General features: G+C 41.2%; 1 protein-coding gene across 5 annotated transcripts in view; it reads left to right on the top strand.

Annotated features, from left to right (window-relative positions):
• Positions 1 to 20,627, top strand: part of FNIP1 (folliculin interacting protein 1) — a 93,879-nt gene extending 73,252 nt beyond the window's left edge. For 3 of the 5 annotated variants that reach the window (XM_050962542.1, XM_050962540.1, XM_050962541.1), the window contains 7 exons: positions 4,289 to 4,435; positions 8,223 to 8,392; positions 11,303 to 12,740; positions 13,152 to 13,320; positions 15,332 to 15,529; positions 16,042 to 16,157; positions 17,187 to 20,627. In XM_050962542.1, the coding sequence (XP_050818499.1) occupies positions 4,289 to 4,435; positions 8,223 to 8,392; positions 11,303 to 12,740; positions 13,152 to 13,320; positions 15,332 to 15,529; positions 16,042 to 16,157; positions 17,187 to 17,265 (2,317 nt within the window). In that variant the 3' untranslated portion in view covers positions 17,266 to 20,627. Of the gene's footprint in view, positions 1 to 4,288; positions 4,436 to 8,222; positions 8,393 to 11,302; positions 12,741 to 13,151; positions 13,321 to 15,010; positions 15,098 to 15,331; positions 15,530 to 16,041; positions 16,158 to 17,186 lie in introns of those variants that run through there. The other 2 variants (XM_050962543.1, XM_050962544.1) reach the window with 2 other exon arrangements.
• The last annotated feature ends 982 nt before the right edge of the window (positions 20,628 to 21,609 follow it).

Here is a 21,609-nt window from a genome sequence, read left to right as displayed (position 1 = left end):
AGGGAAACACCTCTTCTAACATGCTTGCACCAGACTTAGGCCTATTTCATACCAGTGATATTTAAGCAGATTACATTACTGACTTCAGTTCTGCTTAAAAATTGATGGTGCAGTGTGGCGCCTTACATTATGCATAACTCAGCAAGGTGCATGAGTCTTGCATATTGCATGGGCTCTCCTAGAGCAGTAGAAGGTATGGTGACAAAAAAGAACACACATGCTCCTAATCCAAAATCCTGCATTCTGAGTGTAATATTTTCATGTCTAAAGAAAATGCTCATTTTATAGAGGAAAATAAAACGGAGTAGGGGAGGGAAAATGTAAGTGTTGGTGAATTTTGCAAGCCAGCAAAATTATTTTAACATAAAAGAAAAATACTTTGAGCATCTCTTAAGATTTTCTTATCATAAAATAGTATTTTAATAACACTTTTGCCTTCAGAAACCTCAGAGCTTTACATACAGCAATGAAGTAAACCTCTCTGAAGTATTATTACTGCCCATATCACAGACTGAGGATCTGAGGCATGGAGAGAAGTCCTTTGGGGGAATGGACCATCTTTTTTATCTGACTTTGTGCAGTGCCTCTCCCAGTGGGGCACCTATATTGCTACAAGAGTGAAAGAATTTGCCCAGGGTGTGTCAGTGACTGTAGGGTAGGGAAAAGATTCATAGTCTTGTGCTCTAACCAGTAGTCAACACTGCTGCTGGATTCTTAATAAGCATTATGGTTATTTGTCTTCTGGTAGCAGCCAGAGTGTGCTAGGTGCTCTTTGTACCCACAGACACATGCAGCACCACTCTCTGAAGGCTTTGTGTGTGTGTTTGTGTATGTTTTCAAAGCTGAGAAATCTATTATGAGAGATGATATTTTCTTTAGCGTTTCCTGTGCTGCTAGGGACATGCCTGCTTGCCCACCACACCATGAGTGTCTGCGAGTTCTAGACTCAAGTTCAGACTTCCCTACACGTTTCTATGTGTAAACCATTTTTAACGTACTGGAACCTTCACAAGAAACGAGTCTCTTACGAAGTGAACTTTCCCTGACTTGTCACTTTAAGGTGCTGCTCTGCGTACGGAATTGGGGAAGTTCGGGTCTGAATAGCGAAGGGGAGGGGGCTAGTCTGTTAAATGCGGTGTTTGCTGCAGATCACGGCTGATGATCGATGAATACAGGAATATTTGTTAGTTTTGTTTGGAAAAATATTTCTGAGAAGTTAAAGGAGGGATTTCCCCCCCGTCTGCAGAGCTGCAAAGCAGTTAATCCTTGCCCTTGGTTTCTGTGCCATTACTTACATGTCTGGTATTGAAGGTTCCCTTTACTGCAGTCACATGCCTGCTGGCAGGTGGCCAGTGGAATCTGATCTGTCTCTGAGGAAACACTATCAGTTGCAGATGCAGCCTCGGTTACCAGAATAGTAAATAACAAGTCACAAGACTCAAGCTCTCCTTTCAACAAAAACAAATATTTTAATATCTTGGTTTTAGTGTAGAAATAGTTTATTTTTCCTTTGAAAACAGCTGAACAGCTGCATAGGGCTTGATTTGGTGTTAGTCTGTACTAATGGAAGCACAGAGGGGTTATTACATGTTGAGCTCTTCGATTTACCTCTAGCTTTTTAAGGTCAGCTGTGTCTCACAATGTAGAGTCTGACACCAGTTTTAAGCTCTGTCATATTGTCACACAGTCCCTGGGCGATGCTCTGGAACTGCTCCCCACAAAGCCAGTCAGGACTTTGAGGAGCCTCCTCTCTCTTGGAGCAGACTGTCTTCAGGGCAAGAAGCTCACACGGCTTCACCTTGTGGGTCTGACCTTGGAGCATTCAGCATATGACCCTCCGTGCGCTTCCCAGAGTGAGTCCGCCCAGGGGAAGCCAGAGGGTCCTGCACGCACCCCCCACTTCACAGTCAGACATGACTCTTAGCCAGCCGTAAAACAGAGATTTATTAGATGACAGGAACATGGTCTAAAACAGAGCTTGTAGATACAGAGAACGGGACCCCTCAGCCGTGTCCATTCTGGGGCCCAGCGAGGCAGACAACCCCATCTGCACTCACTTCCCATCCCCAGCCAGCTCCAAACTGAAACCCATTCCAGCCCCTCCTTCTCTGCTGAGTTCCTTTCCCGGGCCAGGAGGTCACCTGACCTCTTTGTTCTCCCACACTTTTAGCATCCCCTTGCAGGGGGGGAAGGACCCGGGCCATTAGTTGCCAGGAGACAGTGTCGGCCAGAAACTGAGGCACCCACACAGTATTCAGAGGAAACATTAAGAACAGTCCCACATTGTCACACATATGCATTCTGATACTCAGGATCTCTCCCACTCGACTAGCCAGATGTAAAGACCACTGAAGAGAAGGGGCTGTGAATCAGGGCTGGTGGGAGGCTTTCTCTTGATAATTCTGTTTCTAGCCATAACTCATAAGTGTGGTGATTTACCCTGGAGGCATCAACTCCCCAGTGAACTGAAGCAGCAGCACTGTGTCTGAGACCTTCAAGCTCTGATGTCTCAGCACAAACACACTCCACTCCCTACCACCCCAGGCCATGCACACAGCCATGGCCATAGCACACTTTCCAGCCACTGTTCTTTGCTTCCCAGAGCCCACACGGAGCCATGAGGAGCAGAGTGTAAGTTAGAGCAGCTTCAGGGCACTAACTTAACTTTGAGGGCCACGTAGGCCACCCGAGAATACGGTGAGCACAAAGGTGGCTTTAAAGCCACATTTCTTTTCCCCTCTGCCTCCCATCCCACTGCTCTCCTGCCACAAGTGCAGGAACGGAGTAACTGAGACTCGAGCTCTTACTGTAGGGATTTTGACAAGGAAGAGAGGGACAGTTCTGAGTGTTACTAACACTGGCTGGAATTTGTTTTTAAAAATGAAAATCAGTAGAGCAAATCACTTATAAAAAGAGAGAAAAAGCCCTCCCCCCTCCCCTTTTTCTCAGACTGCTTTGCCGAACACTGTACAATATGTTGGAAGTTTTGACAGGCCCTTTGTGTTCAGTCTGGGCAGAGATTTTCCATCTGCTCTGAGGTTCCTGGCATTGTGGGTTTTTTTTTTGTTTTGTTGTTGTTTTTCTTTCTTTTTCGCGGAGCCCAATTGCCTGGGAGCAATTTCTGCTGTCATACTAGAATATTTTCCATGGGCTTGTATCACAGCTGCTCTCCTCCAGAGCTTCTCCACTTCCGAGAGAACTTTAACTAAATCTTCATTTGTTCAGCTTTTTTGGCAGCTGCTTCTTGAGTGCATTCATCTTCCTGGCATGCATACCCGTCGGTTTGCTGGTCTAGAAGTGTCCGCTCTGAGCAGAGAATAAGTTTGGGGCCAATACACTGAGCTTTTGGAGAACACAAGAGATTTGAGCAGGCATGATTTGCCAGGAACTGAGACACGCACATCTTGTTAGATGAAAGATACTTGTTACTCTATTCTTCTTAAAAAAAAAAAAAAAGAAAAAAAAGTAGTTGTTTACTTGGGGAAAATCCAGTTGAAGTGGTCAGGCATTTCCTTTGACTTCTTTGAAGTTGCTGACAGCATTGGAATGTTGCTGATTTAATGGTGCTGTACTTAAAACAAAACTCCCTAGTTAGGATGAGGGATGAAAGCTGGGCAGTAATCTGAGAGATTTTAATCTGATGCTTTAGCAAACAGCCAAAGTTCTAATCATATATTTACTGTCCTCTGTAAGACTAAAAAGGCATGGACAGGTGCAGTAAACCTTCAGTCCAGTAATTACCTGCAGTAAATTTACATGTAAAGAAATTAACTGGTGTGTCTCTCTGCAAATCCATATACTCATGGATTTGGTGGAGATATTTGTTGATTCTAAATGAAGCAGCAAATCAAAATACTTCATAAATTATGCACACACAAAAACTGCCATATTCACCAAATAAGTCAGACTTGGGAAGGATTTATGTGGCTTGAATGTCATATATAAAAAGCAGGACATTTATTAAAACAAACCAAAAAAGGAATGCTGTGCCAGCTATTTGTCTGGAATCCTTCATTTCCTTTGCATTCTAAATAGGGAACCTGTTGAATCTTGACAATGAGCATTATTGTGTTTGAGATCAGTTCAGTTTGAGAAGGAGTTTCTAGCGTTTTAACTTGCGAAGGTGGAAAGGTGAATTTGGTGTATTTAGTGAAACGTTCTTTGTTTCTGTGCAGTTTAGCTAACAGTTGATAACACAGATTTTACGTTTGACAAAAATAGCCACTGGAACTAAATGTTGTCATAAATTCTTTAGCCATATGACCTCTCCTTCTTAAATTTCTTTTAGAACAACTATTTGCAATCTTTATACCATGCCACGTATTGGCGAACCTGTCTGGCTTACCATGATGTCGGGGATCCCAGAAAAGAACCAGCTGTGCCATCGCTTCATGAAGGAGTTCACTTTCTTAATGGAAAATGCCTCCAAAAATCAGTAAGTTATTTAGTTTAGTTGTTTTGTTTTTCGTGCTGTCAGTGTTTAACATAAACGAAGGCTGATGAAATAGCTAGTGGGAGCTAAAGGTAGGTCTAAGCTGCAAAAGACGACTTGCAAGGTTTTTGCTATGGGGCTAAAAATAGCAGTGTAGCTGCTAGGGCTCCAACCCGAGCCTGAATGTCTACACTGCTATTTTTAGCCCAGTATCAGGAGTCCCTCGAGCCCGAGTCAGTTGAGCTGGGCTCTGAGACTTGCAGTTGCAGGGTTTTGCTTCTACATTGTCAATGTACCTGAAAGTCCACAAACATTCTAGTCTGCAAGACAAGAGGAAGAAACATAAAGTCTCTTCTTAAAGACTCCTTTCCCAGAATCTCATCAAATCCCAACTCAAGAATAAGCCTTCAGAAGATGGCTATAGGGATCAGGGATGGGCCCATGTGTGTAGGAGGGGAGGAGGGAAAACATCCCCATGAATGCATTAATCTACCTTTCAAAACCAGTGAATAGGAGAGCCAGAAATTCAGTAAGAGCCACATGGGTGGCAGAATCTGATCACAAATTGTTGTTAACCTGGCTTCCACAAAAAGCCAGGGCCTCATGAAGAATGAATGAGGACTTGTGCTACATTAGAACCCGTCACGGGACCCGAAGGAGTAAAGCGTTAAGCAGCTGCTAAGAATTCAGAATTAAAAAAAGTACTTGGGTAACTCAACTGTGGAATCTTATAGATTCACTCTTTTGTCTTCTCTTCATCCTTTTCCTCCAAGGCATAAATATGGGAGATTAAAAAGTGTTTGGCTTCACTGAAATCCTAAACCAAGCACAAATATGTGAAGTCTGAGTGAGAATAGAACTGCAAAGCAGCTCTTAACTCAAAGAAGTGGACAGGAGAAGATCCAGCAGCTGGTCAGTGTTGCTTGGGCACCCTCAAAGGAAGATGTGACTCTGCTGTTCCTCAGAGCCTTTTTCTTTTGCCTCTGAGTGATGATTTTTGCAATCCTTATCCCCCTGACAGAATGGTCACAATTACCGTGCATTATGGTCCACCTCCTGTAAGTAAGGGATCTCTTGCAGCAGTATGAGTGCCTGCAGACTTCAGTGGAACATGAAAACCCTGATGATTTGTAGAGGGAATTTAAAATGTTTTTTCCAAAATAAGTTCCAACAGGGATGGAAGCATTTGGCCAAGATTAAACTCTTCAGCCCACAGTCATTCTGAACTGTACACACTAAGAAATATTTTCTAGTGTGGTTTTGTTTGATTTTTGTTTTAAACGGGGCAGGATGGTGTTGTCCTTTTAAATGCTCCAGTGAGGGTATTAGCAGCATCGAAGTCTGTGGGCCTGATTCTTCACTCTGTCACACCGGTTTTATATTTTTGATAGAAATGCTTCTAATACACGTTGGTGTGGAAGGAGAATCAAACCCAACACCTGTAGGTTTCTAGTTTAGTTCCAAATTTCCATTCATTTATTCCACCTTAGTCTCTCCAGCCAGCAATCAAGAGGGAGAGGACTAAAGCCTTTAAGTTTTTAAGATCTTCAGAACTGTATTTAAATAGACTTTGTTCTATTCAGGCCCAGAGGGATTTGGGGGTGTTTTGGAGTGGGTTTTTTTTCTGGCAGAGGTATCTGAAATTGTCGTCAGGCCAACCATCACCACCTGTTGGTCTGAAGAGGAATCTTGGGGTGCCAGGTCCTTGGTCACCTCTCTGCAAATATCTGTAGAAGAAGTGGAGTTCTTAACCCTTTCTCCAGATCACTAGCCTTCTGCAGCTCCTTTGGTTAGCATTGCTGGGGGGAAGAATGTGTGGAAAAATAATGTCCAAACAAAAATGCCACTAAAACTCAGAAGCCCTATGAGGTGCTGCTTCTCCTTTAAGATTTGCCAACAGTTGACTGCCTAACAGGTTACTGCAGGAAAACTGTGACGTTTTGCAGGTCAGAACCTCCCCGGATCCATCATATTTGTCTTTCCCCACATATACTTTCTCTCTCCCCAACAAATGGGACTTTTTAAATGTTAAATATCCACTCAGTGTACAGTTCTCAACATAAGAAATTACTTTCAGTTCAGTTCAGCAGTGGGAATCTGTGCAGAATACTGCCTACAGAAAATAATTCAAACAAAAGTAGTTTACCTTTTCATAATGCTTTAATAGATCAAGGGGTTCTGCTCCATTGAACTCAGTTTAACCTTACTCAACCACCAGGAATATGGGATAGAGATAGAGTCTATAACCCACTAACACTTCAAATTTCCCATCTGGTTGGATTAGCTGTAGATGCATCGGTGTTGTTTATTTGGAGTGCCATAAGCATACAAAGCACTTCAAACACTTGCAAAGATACAAGGTCTCTCTCTGTCCTGAATGACTCACAGTTTACCTTTAATATCTCTGCAAAACAAAGGCCTATGGAAAACGCAATTTGGTTGAAATACAAATGGACAAAAACAAAGAACATGCTTGGAAGGAGGGAAGCACGTAATTTTGTCTTCCCATACTTAGACACGACAAGGTGACACCTTGATGACTTTTAAAATACTTTAAAGTAGTGTTTATGCATAAATGCAAATTTAAAATTTGGCTATCCTATGAAGTATGTTGCTTTGTAGGTTATTCTGTCATGCCTTGATAGAGTGAAAGTAGCATACAATGATAAATTCAAATCTGCTCTAGTAAAAGTCCTATTTCAGATGAAGAATTGTTTGATCTCATGTTTCAAAAGGATTATCTGAAGTCTTCCCAGTGATTGTTATTCAATTTATTTTTGAATGTGAATTTGATTTCCGTTCAATATCAATAACCATGTTATATCATTACATTAAATCTAGTAGTTCTATTTTTCAAGAAGCTTTTTCACCCAACTTTTTAACTTGGCAATTGAAAACTGTTTTGCCTGTGAGAGATAGTCATAGAGCTATGTGTTGATGCCGCAGAACTTGGAGCATTTTTTGAAAGCAACTGACTGTATCAGTTTGAAATTGCATAACTGTTATGCACAAAGCACAGAGACTCTCTGTTTTCAGGGTTTAATAGTAACTATAAAGGATCCGTCTTTCCTGAGATGTTCTTTTTCATAGAGTCACAGATTTTAAGACCAAAAAGGATTATTTCTTTAGATGATATTCTCATCTGACTTCCTGTATAACACAGGCCGTAGAATTTCATCCAGTTTATTCCTGTAATAAAGCCCAATAACTCGTGTTTTGAGAAGATTTTTTTATACTTAAGAACTACTGGACAGTGAAAGATTTACTAAAGTGGAATGTCAAAGTAATTAAAACCCACCCTTTACTTTTAAATGCAAATTCTATAATATGTTTAGTGTTTTCTAATAATAACTGGACTTACAATTAGTTCTATTGGCAATATAGTACTCTGTGTACTATTAGGAAATATATTCACCAGATTTTTTGGTTTCACAAGAGATTTTTAGCACAATATATGGCTACAATAAACAGCTTGCTATGCATGGAATCATTTGGTGAATAGAAGTCTCAAAATATTGCTAAAGTGAGGAATTAAGATGCCCATAATATGGAATATTTTACAGTTTTAATTGTATATCCCTTCCAAGAAATGCCTCTCACCTTGGGGCAGTACATTTTCTTTTCCAGCCTGATGCATAAAGAAATCCAAGCAGGCCGAGTCATCTTTACAGTCTCTGTGTTCTTATTAGGAAGCTAGCATTCTTGCATTTGGTAGATTGTAGAATTGCTGTTGCTTTAATGCTATGAATGCCTGATTGGGAAAAAGTGACACTGAATGTTTCATTTTCAGATTTTTACCAGCCCTTCTGACTGCAATTCTGACTAACCACCTGGCCTGGGTCCCAACAGTCATGCCAAATGGACAGCCACCTATAAAAATCTTCCTGGAAAAGCATTCCTCCCAGAGTGTGGACATGCTGGCCAAGACTCATCCATACAACCCACTGTGGGCACAACTAGGTATGTCTTAAACCTCACCAAATTATCTGTTAGAGCACCACATAAATTTGTATGAATATAGTGACTTCTGCTGGCCAATCCCATTGATCATTTACAAGTAAAAACCTGAGCCCTCAGACCAAGATGCAGCTCTGTACATCAAGCTTACAGAGAGACACTGCATTTACTATGTAATTACTTTAAGCACTGCCATTAATAAAGCTGCAGCAGAAAAATACAAAGTCCCTTTTAAGTTATGCAGGGAAGGTCTTGATGGTGCCTTGATGGTGATGGGGGATTTTGGTCCCCCTGTGGATCTCTTTAGGGAAACTGCATTTTCTAGCTGCTAGGATGCTGTCCTTGACATATCAAGTTGGGGCGGGGGGGAAGGGAGGGTTTGGCAGGAAACAGGAAAATTACTTACTTAAAAACTTAATAAAAAGCTTAATTTTAATAAGAAACAGTTGTGTTGTCAATTAAAGGGACCATGAATGGTAAGGTGCAGTGAATGATTAATGCAAAATACCCATAGGTAATGCTCTGGCTAAGGACCCGTTCCAAAGCCCATTAAAACCAATGGAAAGCCTTCAATAGATCAGACCCTGTGTGTGGTTATTCATGTCACCATCTCATGGCTGGCAACAGAGAGGAAGATTTAAGACTCCTACAATTCAGTCATATTGCCCCGCTCCAGCAGAAGGTCCCATGGAAGTGGGTTGGTCAGGGGAAAGGAAGACTTGGGTTCCCCTCATAGAATTTCTCCCACTATGGTAAAGGCAGGGGTGGCCTGCGAGAGGAATCTGCTGGAAGCCAGAGCCATTATTCGGGAGGTGCTGTGCCTTTGCAATGCCCTCTGGTTCCCTGTGAGTCTTCTCCACCTCCTAGCACCTCTAAAACAGCCAAGCCCCCACTCGCTTGCACAAACAAAACAACCAGAGCAGCTCTGATAGCCCAGTAGAACTCCTCCCCCATTCAAAATATTGCAGAGAGCTGGGTGGGAGGGACGAGAAGGCTGCGGGGTAGAGCTGCAGCTGTGCAGTGTTTCTCACAGTCACCTTGTGCACTGATTCATGGCACAGGTTTATTTTTCCCTCAGCTCACTCTCCTGTAGGTGGGAGTGGGGTTTCCTCTGGCCTCCGGGGGATGTGGCTCTTTACGGTACTATCAGGAGCAATCTCATCCCCTCCGGCAGGTGCTGCTGACCCAGCTTCTGCATCTATCTCCACCCACTGCCTTGGGAAAAGAGAGAGCAGGGGGTGGGGCCGCTACCTGTGAAAAGAGAGAGAAAAAGAGAGGATCAGTCTGGGGCCCCTTTTGCCTCCAGAATGACCATAAAGAGGAAATAAACCATCCCTGGCCACTTACTCTCCTTGATCCTCACTTTCATAACAGGTGACAACCGTGAGCAGAGCTGCACTGTAAACACGCTTGAGTGAATTTAGTGCTCATTAAAGGTGCTTGATAGAGAGCCCTGGAGAGCAAAGTCCTCTGTATCCACAGAACAGGTACAGCACAGGCTGTGGCAGCACAAGTTTCCTGCTACTGCCCTGCCAGTGACCCCAAACCTTGATCTGGAGGAGTCTCCTGTAGAAGTAAAAGTTTCGCTCAGTTTCTGTGATCACTGAATTTTTGGCTTCTCTACTGAGCTTGCCCGTTGGCTTTTGTGTTGTAAACACCTGCTCAGTAGGAACTGAAGTGAGAGACTCATCTAATCATCATCCACAGACCACTGAAGTGATAGCAAAGGTTAAATTTCAGTGGCTGTAAATCTGGGCCAGACTTGAACTGGTGACAGAGGTGAAAGGTTCCCTTGCCTATGGACTGTAATGGTGAGACAGACGTAGTAAGCCCTTTCTGGTGTATAGTTTCACGGTTGCTGTTAAGGCTGTTGCCCATGGAAGGGTCCCTCTAAAAATAATTACCCCTTGAAAAGAAAACACACGTCCTTCCCTCTGAACTCAATAGGGCAGCTCATATGTTCCTCTGATCAGTGCGTCAGCTTCTATATGAGTCAAACAGCACTATTACAATTCTCTGTATTCAACAGAGATACACCTCGCAGAATTTGTAATTCTTTGTCATTTTTTGTAATTTTGGCAACTAATATCAATTTTCGTTTTAAGCATGTTTTTAACCATTTTAATTTTCATAATTGTGAGAAATTAAGGGGGGTAATATTGGGGTTCAGATTAGGGCAGTGCTGACAGTGGGGTGGCAGAGGGTTCCCAGAACTGATGTCTGGGCTGCAGGGGACTCCTTGTGTAGCAGAGGGGCACAAGGCACCTGGCACAAGGTGCGAGGAAGGCAGTCCTAGTCCAGGGGAGCAGAGATCCTTGACCAGGGCCCTGAGGAGGAGCTCCTGGCCACGGGAGAGGCCACCCTATGGCTGAACGGCTCCTGCTTAGGAGTGGCCGCTGGGCTCCAGAATGTGAAAGTGCAGGGCCATGACAGCAGGGCCAGTGACACTAGATCCGTGTGGGTGCTAGGTGTGGGGGAGGCTGCACTTGCCAACTCTTCGTGATTTTTTCATCAATTTCTGCCATGCGAAATCCATGTCTATCAATGACTAACAATTTAAAGTCAATCCTGTCAAGCCTAAATACAGAGACGCCCAAGCTGATTGAGGCAACACTGACACTAAAAACTTGTTTGCTAGTGTAAAAATATTGATTAGGAGTGTGTGGTTTTGTTTTGTTTTTGTTGGGCAACATTTCTATACCAGCTAAAGCAGTAGTGTGGACACAATTGTACCAGCAAAAGCACTTTTTTGCCAATATCAGCTGTGTCTGCACTAGGGAGGTTCACTGGTCTAGTTCTATCCACAAATCTCATCTATTGTTGATCTGGCTTAGAAAACTAGCATCTGTATAGTAACAGCATGAGTAGTTTAAAGCTGCAAAATATTTATTCTTGCTTTGTTTTCTGTTGTAGGAGACTTGTATGGGGCTATTGGATCACCTGTGAGATTAGCAAAAACAGTGGTGGTTGGTAAAAGACAAGATCTAGTCCAGAGATTGCTTTATTTCCTCACTTACTTCATAAGATGCTCTGAGCTACAAGAGACGCATCTTCTAGAAAATGGGGAAGATGAAGCCATAGTAATGCCGGGAACAGTTATTACTACTACGCTGGAGAAAGGAGAAGTAGAGGAATCTGAGTATGTGCTCATAACAATCCACAGGAACAGAAGCAATTTGCTATCTAGTGAGTCTGAAGAAATGAGAACTCCTAACTGTAGCTGTAAATATTGCAAGTGTCCGCTTCCTCTTGGGCAAAATACAGAAGGTGTTTCACATCAAGAGAGAGAATATGCCCCAAATGCCTCTAAGGTGGAGCAGGAGACTTCTTCAGATGAGAGCAGGACAACTTCTGCTGCTGACTGCCAGGAAAATGCTGCTGACATTAAGCAGTGCAAGGATAAATTGATATCTTGTCTGGACACCAAACTGGAGACAGTAATCTGCACAGGGTCAGCGTCGGTGGACAAATGTGCAATGGCAGATTTGGGATTAGAGCCAACAGCAAGAACGTGGAAGACTGAGGAGTCACTGGAGTCTGGTAACCAGGCCAGCAGAGTAACAAGATCAACAGGTATAGCAGTGGAAAAGAAGCCTCCAGATAAGCTCTTGTCTGATGCATTTCCTTGTAGTACTGCTGAGGCTCAGACAAAGGTGACTTTCCTGATTGGAGATTCCATGTCTCCTGATTCAGATATTGACCTCAGAAGTCAAGCAGTCGTGGAACAAATTGCTAGGCATCACAACCAAGCAGCAATAGAGGAAGAAGCGAGTGCTGCTCAGAACTGTGAAGCAAAACAAACTGTTGAGGACCAAAATAGAGACTGTGGGACAGCTGAACCGTTCCCTCGAGTTGCCAGCGAGCATCAGAATTGGAATCCGAATCCTTACAATGCAGAGAGCATGAGTCTGTTTGATGAGTATTTTACGGATGATGGTTCGATTGAAACCAGGACTATTGACGATATTCCAGTGCAAGCAGCTATAGAGGTTCTAGATCATGGCAGTAGTTTAGAACTTTCTAAAAAATTAGGTACAACGAACAGCAAACTACCCAGTGAATTTTGTAAATTTATGGAATCTGTTCGCCAGGAGACATGCAAAAACTGTTTTGCTGAGCAGGACCAAAGAGACAAAATCTCTATTTGTGTCCCCCATGGGGATAAAGAGAATTCAGAGAAAAAAGTTGCCCCAGGATCTGATTGGGACATTCCAAGAAATGAGAGCTCAGATAGTGCTCTTGGTGACAGTGAAAGTGAAGATACAGGTCATGATCTAACCAGACAAAACAGTAACTACTACGTAGGAGAGCACGAAGATTGGACAGAAGAAGATGAGATCCCTTTTCCTGGGTAAGTATTTCCAACAATAACAGACACCATGGCAACTATAATCTCTTCTCCTCATTCCCCCACACACATGACTTGAGGTACTGTAGCCTATTTTTGCATGAATGGTTGGAAAGATTCTCTTGGGCTTGGTGGTTGTAAAATGAATTTAAAGAGAGTGGTGATCTGGATATTAACAGTATTAATTATGCATTGCAACCCTGGCTCATATCTTGTTCCTCTACCATATTTTATGCACAGGGCTGAATACTTTAAACTGTCTTTGAACTAAAGTTGCTTTTTAAAATGTAATTGAACAGCTGATCACATTTAGAGGAGAGATGATTGGAACTAAAATGTCACACTTCCTCAAGCTGAAATGAGTAGAAATCAGTGCTAGTTCTAGTACATGTCCATGATATACCTTTCTTGCAGGTCAAAATTAGTTGAAGTGAACTCTATCCAGCCCAGTATTGCCAATTTTGGAAGGTCCTTGCTAGGTGGCTACTGTTCATCTTACGTACCTGACTTTGTTTTGCAAGGAGTAGGAAATGATGAAAAACTGAGACACTGTTTGGTGTCGGATTTGTCGCATGCGGTGCAGGTAATTAAACTATATCCAATGAAATGTATCTTTCACAATAAAGAGAGGCAAATATTTCTGAACTGGCAAACCTGCTGGAACTGGAAATATTTATTGTCACAGCTCCATTCTAGTTTCCATAGTCCCATTTCACTAGTTTGTTCTCAGTGCTCTCATCTATCAGTTAGTGCTTCCAAGTAACATGGTTATATTTATCTGCTCCAGATTTGCACTTTAAGGTTCTGTTGAAGCCAGTGAAGAAGGATCATGCCCTAGGAGAAAAGAGACGTCCATGTTGAATCTTAGAGAAATCATGAAGTCTCTCTTCTTTTAGGTGCTGCTGCAATCCCATTGATAGATAGTGATTATGAGGTATGGAGTCAGAACTGCCATACAGCCTTCCCCATTCATGTCTCCCCAACAAACTGCTGGTGTCCTGAATGTCTGCAGAGCAGAACTTTCAGTGGTGAAATTAACATTTAGTCCTCAGAAATACTGGGATCTCCCAGTTCTGTTACTTCTTTTTCACAGAAAGTAATGACCCAACTGTGCTGGCTTTGTGAGGAAAAGAGAGGCAAACACCCCACTCTGAGCCACATGGGGAGCAGGACTCTCTGCACTCTGATCTCCCTTTCTCTTCCTACTCTTTCCTATAGAATGGAGACTCTGTGGAACTGTTTCTTCCCCAAAAGAGTCCTATCCGCATAATCAGGATCTGTACCAGGGGAGAGGCTGGAAACTGGTCAGGTTGGAGGGAGGAGTGTATGGGGTGGAAGTGCATCATTTCCTACATTTGCCGTTGAAGGACATGATCTTGCTTCCCTGTAAGCCAATAGCTTAATTCAGTGGGAGCAGGATCAGTCCCTAGCAAAGATAAAAGAACACTTCTTCTGTGAGCAGTAAACAGGGCCTCTGGCAAGATCCCTTCTGTCACAGAGCCCCAGTAATAGCACCATTTTATATGCAGCAGATTTGGCTACCCATATGTGTGGCCATTTCCATAGTTTTCTTCTCCTTCCCTGCACATAGCCCTATCAGATGCTTATCAGCCACTGAGTTGCCCTGCACACCTGGATGGATTTCACCCATTTATAAATAAAGCCCAGCTGAACTTTGAGAAACGAGTTCAGTATCTCAGAATGAATACTGGCATGAAACCAATGCTTCATTCTTACATCCCACAAAATAAAGAGAGTTTTTTTTAATTTTCCCCTAACAAACTTCAACTGAATTGATAACATCAGGCACTGGCAGAATATATAAAATATTAGACAAGATTTTACACACTGGCTTTCAAAGAAAATCATACTGTACCATAGCACCACATATGGTGGTGCTCTGGATAAAGGGATGTTTTCTCAAGCAGTGAAGCCAAAAATCTAATGGGAAAAGGGCCAACAGAGTTCTAAATATTTCTTTTTAAAAAGAAATCCATTGCAGAGAAATATTTTGTAAAGGCGCTGTTTGAAGGCACTAGAAGACTTGAGTGTGGACGTCGTTGTTTGCACCCTCTGCTGGTTCTGCAGCAACAGTTAGCAAACCTTATTCCCAGAACTGTTGCTGACATTAAGGAAAACTCGGCTAGTAACAGGAGTAAAACTGACCAGACTATTTAAAGTGTCCAAACTGAGTGAAATACAAAAAATAAACAACAGCAGACATGGTGATTTTTTTTTAAATATGATTTTAACCTACTTCCATTTAACTTCAGCTCCATTCAAACAGGACACATCAATATTTATTGAATGCCCGAGGGGAAAATTTGTAGGCCCTGAAACATATTCATTCTTGGAAGAAGGTATTTGATACAATAAAGGATAATAAAAAGAAAACTACTTTGGAAAATGTAGGATTTTATCCATTTAAAACTGTGGTAGCTTTTCTGTTCTATAGATCCATTTTTAAGGGATTGCAGTGTATGTAAAAATGCCGTCACTATTCAGGAAGAAATTATTTTTGGAAAAATTGAGTTGTCTTTTGTTACTCTCAGACTTAAACTATTGTTTTTCTGTCTTTTTTGTTTTTTTTAAAGCATCCTGTTTTGGATGAACCAATTGCAGAGGCTGTTTGCATTATCGCAGACACGGATAAATGGACAGTACAAGTGGCCAGTAGCCAAAGGCGAATGATTGATAATAAACTAGGAAAAGAGGTGTTAGTCTCTAGCCTTGTCTCCAACCTGCTTCATTCCACTCTTCAGCTTTACAAGCATAATTTATCTCCAAATTTTGTAAGTATGGGTGAGATCTAAAGGGCTGAATATGTTTTGAGAATATCATTTAAATTAGCGTGTTAACGAAGATGCTGTAAGTTGATATTTTTCATACTTCCGCATAGCCACAGTTGATCATATTGTGCATTATCTAACTTCCTGTTGTGCCCATTTGAGATATTTAGTTAAACTTTGTTCTGTAATGAAGATAGCTGTCTTTTGTCCTGATTTGATATGCAACCAACATTTCCACTGAAATAAGTGAGAGGCCTGCTAGAGTAGGACAGTAAGATCCATCCTTTACGTAAAAAATACTTTTCAGAACAGAAATCTAAATAAAAGTTTGCATCATTCTAGCTGTGTGTCTTCCCCTAGTATTGTCAGGTGCTTTCAAATAATTATTTACCTTGATATGGCCCACTATAGAAAATAGAATTATGGGGACTGTGCTGTTCCCCCTTTGGAATTTGGCTAGTACAGGGACTGCAAGGTGTTTTGTTTCTGATATGATTGTTTTCATGTGCTCCTAGTGTGTTATGCACCTGGAAGATCGTCTGCAAGAGCTGTATTTCAAAAGCAAGATGCTGTCTGAATACCTCAAGGGCCAGATGCGAGTTCATGTCAAGGAGTTGGGCGTGGTATTGGGGTATGATCACAACATTGTTCAATACAATTTCCACCTGTGTTTCCCCCACCATAAATCCTCTTCACACCTACTAGTAGGGTTGTCACTGCCACAGGGTCTGCACTAGTGGATCCCTGTGCAGGATCAGGACCCTTAGTTTGACATGAATTTCTCACTCTGGAGCTGTCTCCATATCTTCTAAGATCCCTCTCCCATTTCCCCTGCTCTGGACTCACCACTCAAGAGTTCATTAGAACCACTTTTTAGGTGGCCAGTCTCTGTTGAATAACACAAGGCACTTGATACCTCCAGGGGGACAATCCTCACGTGGCAGAGGGCACAGAGAACACACTCTGTGTCATGTACACCACATAGCACCTCTCTGTGGGAATGGGGCACAAGCAGAGAGGCCATTTAACAGAATCTGGGGAGGCAGTCTCCACACCAGCTCTAAATACTCCATTGATTGAAGAGGGGGTGTGTGTGTGTATGTCCGTCCACATGCTGAAGTAGTATCTGCAAAGGGACGAGCTGCTGCACAGTACCATGGCTTGTCTGTGAGTGGGGAATGAATGAATTCCACTCCCTTCTTTGCTCCTAACTTGTGCTGAGTTCCCCACATAAAGCTCCTTTACTCAGGCCATGTGTGCGCAGCGGGTAGGATGAATTCCCCCCAGTGTATTCCCTTGCCAGCATGGTTAGCTCAGTGACCAAGAGAGCAGGCAGGAATGGAACCCAAGTTTTCTGCATGACAAAGAAGATCTGTCAGTGAGTCACCAGGCAGAGCAGGAATTAATTTTGATGTCCGTTTAAAAACGAACTGATTGTTCCTGTTTTTAATAACAAATAGTGATGTTGCCTTGACTTCAGAAATGCACGTTTTAATTTTACATTAAGAATGACTTGCAGTTTAAAGCTTTATAAATAAAATATAGAGCTTCTCTCCTTGAATAGTCCAACTGCGAAAACCTTGGCTTGGCATGGATAATCTAGCAGTTAATGCACACGTACATTTTGCGTTAGATTTAGTGTTTCTCTTCTTCGTTTTAGGATTGAATCCAGCGACCTCCCTTTACTGGCAGCTGTAGCAAGCACTCACTCTCCATATGTTGCCCAGATACTACTTTAAAATGCTGGAGGGCATAGAGATTAAGACTTTTTTTCCCTGGAATTGAAACAGAAGACAAGGAGACAGACATGAAACACACTTGTCCTGGTTCCTTTTTGCTGGAGGCAACTGAACTGAACAGCTTGCTGAGCTGACTGGGTCTCAGTCATTGACTGCATATTATATAAACAATTGGAGAGGTCTTTTTTTCCCCCCCTCTCTCCTATTTGGCCATTCATAAAAAAGAATTTAAACTATAACAGTAATTGAAAAGCCAGAGTTTGAGGTTACTGAAGAAAACCCAAGATTTTAGAAAAAGCTGAAGAACTGCAAATGGTTTGCGCAGTTTCTGCAAGGAGGCTAATTATGTACAATGTAAAACAGGGAATGCAAGGAAGAACTGCTTTGTAATAATGTACAGTGCATTTGCTGACTGTAAACTTTAACAGGAGAAGAAAGCAGCTGTCTTGAGACTGGCTTAAACCTGTTAGGAGTGTGTTAAGATCTTTAACTCTCAAACTGCAATGATTTGTAACAACTTCTACTTTTTCACTAAATAGTCAAATTGTGGATATTTCTCAAGGGAAAAATGATTTTTGTAAGCAGCTTACTAATGACACTCAGCTAAAAATGTATTTGTACTCTTTTTTTCAAGGGGGGAGTAGCCAACAAACAAACTGGCAAATGTGACTCTATTTCCCTTTCTTGGCTTGGTGTTGTAACAGGTATTCAAAGGCTATAATGTGTAAATGTTGCTTTATAGTGATACCTTTGTTTCATGACTTACGAAAAATAGAAGAAATGCAATTTTGAAACAAAACCAACAAACGCTAAAGAGAATGTTGATTGAAATTTCCGTGTGGTATCCCAAAAATGCCATGACTATTACCTCTAATAGTTTTACAGTCTATAATATTCTGGCAATATATTGTTTTTACAGCAGTCAGTCAGTGAGTGAAATAATGAGCTAGAAATAATTGTACCAAAGCACTGGGGGAGAAAAAATAGACTATAACCTTAATTGCTCAGGTAACTAATTGCTATATTTTTTTAAAAAAAGGTCTTCAAACGTGGATGCCTGATTATGCCATTGCATAGAAATATCAAAAATATTTTTAGACAAAATATCCCAATGATGCAAGTTCTTGAAATCCCTTTTCTACTGACTTGAGCAGCTACCAGCAGGAATTGCTGTTTGTTCCATTCTCAGCATTTCTCCTTTATTCACTCATCATTGTTTTGCCATCATGTATACAGCACAGTAGCTGTAAAAATAGCTGATGTGGAACCAGTCTGCTGTAAGTAATGTAAATGTACAGTAGGTGGGTGATTATGTTTCAAAAGGCTCTACTACCTCAGTTTAACTGGATACTGCGTTATATGCTTCTCTTTGCTTTCTTGTCCTAGCAGCCAATTCATGTAGCTAATTACAGTTATTGTTTTCATTGATCATCCTCAGTATACCGGAGTTCACAGACTATCCATAATAAAAGTGAAAGGTACTGGTTTACTAGTTCACTAAACTATATTTACCATTCTATAATAGCTCATTCTTTCTATAAGCCTTTTTTCAATCATGTAACGTGCTCTCTGTTGTGGTTTGCAGATGTTTTAAAAACAAAACAATTTCCCCCACCCCTCATTCAAACTTGAAAACAATGGGTGAAATCCCAGCCCGGCTGACATAAATATCAAAACTCTGCTGACTTCAACAGGGCAAAGATTTCACCCAGTGTGTTTTGGTAGTACTAGTATAAAAAAATCATAACTTTTAATCTTAGGACTCCATTCCTACAAGGATCCATATGGATGGAGTTGCACCTGCACCATTATCCTTGTAGGATTGGGATCTAACTTGGTAAGTAAGCCAAACTTTAATATGGGCAGTGTGTCCTGAAACTCTGTCTGCATACAAAATCTAATGCTGACTGCTGCCGGGAAGACTTTCATATTTAATACGTAGTTTGAAGATGTAATTTGTCACTTTGCTTATTGTTTAAATGTCCTCTTTTAAGCCCATGATTATATTACATCTGGGTTTTGGAATGAACACAACAAATGTTTAAGGGCCTGATTCTACAAACACACATCAGTAATGTAGGATTGCGTTCTAAAATACGAATTTTAAACTATTTTTGCTAGAATACAGTATGTAGCCAATAATTACAATTCTGAACATTGTACATATTTTTCAGTTAATATAACCTGATCGCAGTAGTGCAACAAGACTCAGTACAGCAATGTATTGAACACTCTGACTCTGATCCATCAAAGCACTTAAAGCACGTCCTTAACTTTAAGCACGTGCTAGTCCCATTAAACACATGTTGTCTCACCTGGAGTCAATGGTACTAGCACATGCTTAAAATTAAGTTCGTGCTTAAGTGCTTTGATGGATCAGCACCATGCTCAGCACCTTGTAGGATTGAGCCCCTAATTAATTATTACAAGAAAATACTATGTTCTCTTCTGTTTACTCATCACTAAGAAAACTCTGGACATTATTTTGAAATTGGGGTTGACTCTAAGAAACACATGGCCTCTGCCAACATGAAATGAATTACTTGAGAGAGGAAAAAATTGTCATTAAGTTGAATCATTTTCCGCTTTCTTCTGCCTAACACAGCTCCCTTAGACCGTTTTAATGCAATCATTTGTTCAGTCAGTCCTAGACAAAGTGGCTGCTCTGCCACTACTGTGGTTATCAGGTCACCGATGCTAGCTCCCCATGTGAGACAAATATCTGAGCTTTAGGTCTAAAATGTATGGACACTTTTCCTAACCATATCGCCATTGTGGTAAATATGCAAATTCAACTTTAGTGTGATGGGCAGTGTTCCTGTAACTTATCTTTTATGGTACATGAGAAATGTGATACATGCACTTTTTTGGTGAATAATTTTTAAAAAGGGATCTTTAACAACACTATAGTGTTGAGTTTTTAAAATGTATCACCCTTTTTTGTGTATAGAAAACTAATCTATTTGATTTTGTTCTTCAGTATTCTCAACCTCTATTAATATGTCTTAATTTTGAGGCTAAAAACATTAAGTATACTAAACATATATATACTAGCAAATTTATTTTGTTGCAATTGGAAAACGGTGGTCTGCTAAAAACAAAATACTAACTAATAATAATAAAAAGAACAGGATTTTACACCTTGCATACATTTTCCCTGTTAGTTATGACAGATGTTTTATGACAATTTTTTTGCTTTCTCTAAATTATTTAGATGGTGGTATGTGTAAAATGCTGGGTAAAATGTACATATTTGTTATCTTTTGTTTTTTGTATATATTTCCCGAGATGTGCACTTGTATTATAATAACCATTCCCAATTTTAGGGGAAAATTGTGCAATAAATACAGTATGTCAGTTTACTTGCTGGTGAGAGTCTTGTGTGTGTCTTTTTGGTTTTTTGGTTTGTTTTTTTTTAACTTGTGGGGAGTGACAATACAAACCATAATGACCACAGGTTTGAAACTTGGGTGCCTAATATCAGACATCTGAAATTCCTACTTTGGCACCTAATTAAATGTTATGATTATCAGAGGTGCGGAGATCACTTAATTCCATGCCTGACTGAGATTTAGGTGTCTAGTGTTATGTATGCAAGTCTGAAAATGTTGGCCTCAATATCAGTCCAAAGAGTTGTATTGAGATTATCCCAGAAGAAAGCTGGCCTAATTATTTTTGTTGCAGTATTGTTGGTGCCATGTTGGTCCCAGGATATCAGAGAGACAAGCTGGGTCAGGTAATATCTTTTGTAGGACCAACTTCTCTGTTCAGTTTCAGGAGACTTTCAACCCCCTTGATTAAGGGGTTCCACTTTTCTCAGATGTACAGGAGATACATTTACTGAGTCAGAGCTCTTGTACATCTGAGAAAAGTAGAACCCCACAGCCAAAGAGGTTGAAAGTTTCTGGAAATTGAATAGAGAAGGTGGTCCAGTAAACGATATTCCCTCACCCACCTTGTCTTTTGGATTATGCTTAGCAATCTTAAAAAAAAACAACAACCCATAAATGAAAGACAAGGGCATAGACATGAGGTTTTCAAACACTGGTCCACAGTTCATTTCCAGATTATCTGCAGAGCTGCTTCTTTTACAAGGGTGATGCATGAGTGGTTGAATCAAGGGATGGTTCTGCCATCATAGAAAGTGTCAGCTGTGCATGCACAATGCCCTTCTATTCCTAGAGCTCACTTCTACGCCTGTGCCTCTTTGGGTTGTTGTGCAGAAGCGAGATCTGTTAATAAGTTTTTCCTTTTTCAGGTTTTGCCTGGGTGTAAATTCAACCATGATCAAATGTGCCACTAAAGCAAAAATGGAAGGGTAGTAAACACACACTAGGACAGCAC

The sequence above is a fragment of the Gopherus flavomarginatus genome, chromosome 7, assembly GCF_025201925.1.
Source record: "Gopherus flavomarginatus isolate rGopFla2 chromosome 7, rGopFla2.mat.asm, whole genome shotgun sequence".
Lineage (NCBI taxonomy): Eukaryota > Metazoa > Chordata > Testudines > Testudinidae > Gopherus > Gopherus flavomarginatus.
This window is presented reverse-complemented; position numbering and strand designations above follow the sequence as displayed.